This window comes from Phoenix dactylifera, chromosome 1 (genome assembly GCF_009389715.1).
Source record: "Phoenix dactylifera cultivar Barhee BC4 chromosome 1, palm_55x_up_171113_PBpolish2nd_filt_p, whole genome shotgun sequence".
NCBI lineage: Eukaryota > Viridiplantae > Streptophyta > Magnoliopsida > Arecales > Arecaceae > Phoenix > Phoenix dactylifera.
In genome coordinates this window covers 20,683,980-20,688,142 of record NC_052392.1, presented here as the reverse complement: position 1 = coordinate 20,688,142, position 4,163 = coordinate 20,683,980, and the positions used below count along the sequence as shown (strand labels likewise).

At 45.1% G+C, this 4,163-nt stretch overlaps 1 protein-coding gene across 1 annotated transcript; it reads left to right on the top strand.

Annotated features, from left to right (window-relative positions):
* Window positions 1-267: 267 nt before the first annotated feature.
* On the top strand, window positions 268-2,478 carry LOC103722960 (GDSL esterase/lipase At2g04570-like). Its single transcript, XM_008813715.4, has 3 exons — window positions 268-678; window positions 991-1,483; window positions 2,116-2,478. The coding sequence occupies exons 1-3, from the start codon at window positions 310-312 to the stop codon at window positions 2,307-2,309; spliced, it is 1,056 nt and encodes a 351-aa protein (XP_008811937.3). The 5' UTR covers window positions 268-309; the 3' UTR covers window positions 2,310-2,478.
* The last annotated feature ends 1,685 nt before the right edge of the window (window positions 2,479-4,163 follow it).

The window sequence follows — 4,163 nt, the reverse complement described above, 5'->3', positions numbered from 1 at the left end:
AATATTTGTCATAATAGTACACGAGATTGAACTTAAATTTTGATAATGCAGTCAGGTGGACCTACCTGATAACTTTATTCATCGAATGTGTCACACTCCCGATCGAATCTCACCTCTGTTCCCCAGGAGATTCCCAGACAGCTTGGTAACCTGATCGTGAATCATTTAAGTCTCCACAGTCCCCACCAAGCATGAATACCTACATATGGCATGGACCTAAACCCCATACTCCTCCTGTGCTCCGTAGTATTTGCCTTCCAAACATATTTCTTCTTCCTGCTCTTTTTATTTTCCACGTAGAGAGAGGGGATGGAAAACCTCCTACTGCTACTCCCATTGATGATGTTATGGTTCCCACCACCCAAGACTGCCGCCATCGCTGAAGTGCCGGCGATCATAGTGTTCGGTGACTCCACGGTCGACTCGGGGAACAACAACCGGATCCCGACACTTGTCAGGAGCAACTTCAGACCCTATGGGCGCGATTTCATGGGTGGGAAGCCCACCGGGCGGTTCAGCAATGGCCGGCTGGCGACCGACTTCTACTCGGAGTTTTACGGCCTCGGTCCCTTCGTGCCGGCTTATCTTGATCCCCTGTATGGGATAGAGGATTTTGCCACCAGGGTCTGCTTTGCGTCTGCTGGCTCCGGCCTGGACGTTGCTACGTCCAACATTCAAGTAAGTCGTCCTTCTCTTCAAGACCCGTAAATTAATGCATGGGCGGGCCTGGATGCTCGGCACTGTAAGATAAGATAATTGTTCATTATTTTTCTTGATGATTTATAACCTGAAACCTAAAATAACAGACTTATGTTGACATATTCGGCATCATGCATGTCCGACATAAACAAATGCATGCAGGGAATCCATGCGAGTGTAGTAGTTATATATATGGGCTTCCAAGCAACAGAAATACTAAGCATTCAAATATATATACATATAATATTTTTGCGATCATAACTCAACTCTTCTCTGTTTCCTGAATACAAGTCTGTGATACCCTTGTGGATGCAAGTCCGGTACTACAAAGAGTATCAAACCAGACTGATAAGGTATCTCGGAGAGGAGAAGGCCGAGCATACGTTGAGGGAGGCCGCGTATGTCATCAGCATCGGAACTAATGATTTTATCGAGAATTACTTTGCCAACGCTTCGGAACGAAAGAAGCAATTCACGATCGGTGGGTATGTGGACTTCCTCACGGGTCTTGCCCGTGACTTCATCAAAGAACTCTACGCCTTGGGGGCCCGAAAGATCGGCTTCACAGGACTGGGTCCGATAGGTTGCGTGCCTTTGGAGCGAAGCATGAACTCTGTGACCCGCGGTTCATGCGTGGAAGAGTACAATAAGGCGGCAAGAGACTTCAATGCAAAGTTGCAAACCACGATTGATGAGTTGTGTGCTGCTCTGCCGGGCATCCAATTGAAATTAGCCCCTCTCTATGACTTCTTTCTTTACGTCGTCCAAAATCGAGTTATCTATGGTAAGTTCTTCATTGCTTCATTTCTACGAGATTATAAAATTACAACTGCAACTTCTTCAGTTACTTATATTTATGGTTAGTCAATGAGTTACAAAATAATTTGGTTTCCAATTGGATCCATATATATATATATATACACACACACGCCTAACTGTAGTTTTCGCTGGGTAATTATTCAGATTCGAGTAACAAGTAATTTAGCAAGCCAACTCATATCCGGAGTGGTGTACCATCTTTGACGATAAAGCCATAATGCTAGCCATACACTGCTTGGAAACGTATATCAAATAGGAGTTGTAACCACCTTTCCAGCCTATGATTAATATTACATTAGTACACTATTGGAGAGGAGGAAGCCAGATTTACCATAATGGTGCTGATCATGCTTAGATCATTAAACTAATAGGGCAACTGATCTGGGTTCGAACCATCTCTAATTGAATCCTAACAAAAACGAGGTCTTTTCTTCTCATATTTGTCTTACACCGAATACGCTATCTGTAGGATCTACTCTCTTAGGCTTTCAAATTAACTACCAGATTTGAAACAGCGCGAGTAAAGAAACAAGTAGATCAACAGCTCTAACCTTTTCTTTCTTTCTTTTTTTTTTTTTTTTTTTTTTTTACTTGGAGGGTTTGAGAATGTTGAGTTCGGATGCTGTGCCACTGGAACGTTCGAGGTGGGACACACATGCAACCAATGGAGCCCATTCACGTGTCCAGATGCACGCAAATATGCATTCTGGGACGCCGTCCACCCAACTGAGAAGATGAGCCAGATCATTGCCGAGCACCTGATCAACACCACATTCGCACAATTCAAGTGAACTAAAAAATAACTACTTTTCAAGAAATTTACCCATGAAGAACGTGGAGTCTTTTTCTGTTTTCTTTTGTTCATCTTTTCCTTTTTCTTTCTTGAGATTCATATTCAATTGGCTTCATATATGTTTAATGATTATGTCACATGTAAGTTTCTGTACTTGAAGCCTGCAAAATTTGTTGCTAAATCTTGTTGATTTTGATTTGGCTTTATGGAACCTGCAATCTTCAACAAGAAATTTGATTAAGAGAAACTTCAAGACCTTTCAACATTCCGGATGAATTCTTATCTTTGCACCTAAGGAAAGACTTGCTTACACCCTACAAAAATGAACAAACTACAAGAAATTTATATCACGATTTCTCGAACTCCAAAGTTTCATAGAAAAGTATGATCCACATCCAGAAATAGGACCTATGCTGAAAACTAATCCTTTTTTTTATTCACAAAGTACTCTTTAATTTGCTCCATGGCCTTGGCAGTTTCTTCATTTGACTTGATACTTCGCATTTCTTTAGAATTCTATATCGAATGATACGGATATGGCAACCAACTAGAAGCATCTATACTTCCTAGATATGTCACAATGCATTGCACGTAACATTACTTCATGCACAGCATTTGTCTCTTTCCCCTTATTGCATATCCTACAATTGTATATATATAGCATCATCCATGATCAAGACTCAGAAAATAATAAAAATATACATATCTTTTTTTCCAGCCCTTAACATTAAGAAAAGTAATTCATTCGAACTCTTGCAAGCTTGTTGCTGTTTGTGTAGGCTATCAAATGAGATATCCTAAACCTTTCGTATTCTTGCTGGCACCAATATGCCTTGCCATCATATCCTATAGCCTTACTGAGTGGTTCATAATCCCAAATCCGTGATTGTTGCATGGCACCTGTTGTGGTTGAAATTTAGCCTGAGGGTGACCACGCCGGAGGAAGCCGAGAAGATGTCGGCTGGAACAGAGAAAGGAAGCCACCTCATGTGCTCCAGCAGATCAAATTTCTTAGATCCAGCCAGAGCAGTTCAATCTGCTCGTCCAGCAAGTCCAACCTCCTCCTCGCCGGCGCAAGTCCATAGGGCGATGCTCGTGATTTCATTCTCCTGCCAAGCAGCGCACGATGGCCGACGAAAAGGAGCGTCGCCACTACCGAAGCTCCCACCGAGCTCGATCCCTAAGCCCAGAGGGCTTGTCGTGCAGCCATCACCCTGAGAGTCTGCGTCGAAGTCTGAAGCCCCGAGCTCGGGAACAATCATTAGAGGCGAGGTCCACCCCATGTCGAGCTGCAACAGGAGCCCCGCCCGTTACCGAGCTCGACAGAAAAGCCGAAGAGTTGGAGCGGCAGAGTGCTCCAAGACCAAGGCCTAAAGCGCGACGCCGAGCTCGAATTCACAACATTTGGCGCTAAAAGGAGGGCCTGAGTCGTGTTTATGAGGTTGAGGAGTCGAAAAGCTTCTATTGCCTTGAGGCACTGGGCACCAACTCCCGGCAACTCGCTTCAAAGCCCACCCTCTACGGCACCGACAGATCAAATTCTTCAGATCCTGCTCGAGCAGTTCAGTCTGCTCGTCCAGCGAGTCGAAACACTCACCACGGCCGTTAAAGGCCTGCAGCAGGCGGGAGCCCAGCCTGCACCCCCTCCTCGAGGACGCGAGTCCATAGACGACGCTTGCGATGTCATTCCCCTGCCGGGCAGCGCATGATGGTTGACGAAAGGGAACATCGCCACTACCGAAGCTCCCAGCTCGATCCCTAAGCCCGGAGGGCTTGTCGTGTAGCCATCACCCTAAGAGCCTGCGTCGAAATCTGAAGCCCCGAGCTTGGGAACAACCATCGAGGCGGGGTT

Coding starts and splice junctions, on each gene's coding strand:
- LOC103722960 (XM_008813715.4), top strand. CDS start 310: ATGGAAAACCTCCTACTGCTACTCCCATTGATGATGTTATGGTTCCCA. Junction 679..990: donor TTGCTACGTCCAACATTCAA/GTAAGTCGTCCT, acceptor CCTGAATACAAG/TCTGTGATACCCTTGTGGAT. Junction 1,484..2,115: donor CCAAAATCGAGTTATCTATG/GTAAGTTCTTCA, acceptor TTTTACTTGGAG/GGTTTGAGAATGTTGAGTTC.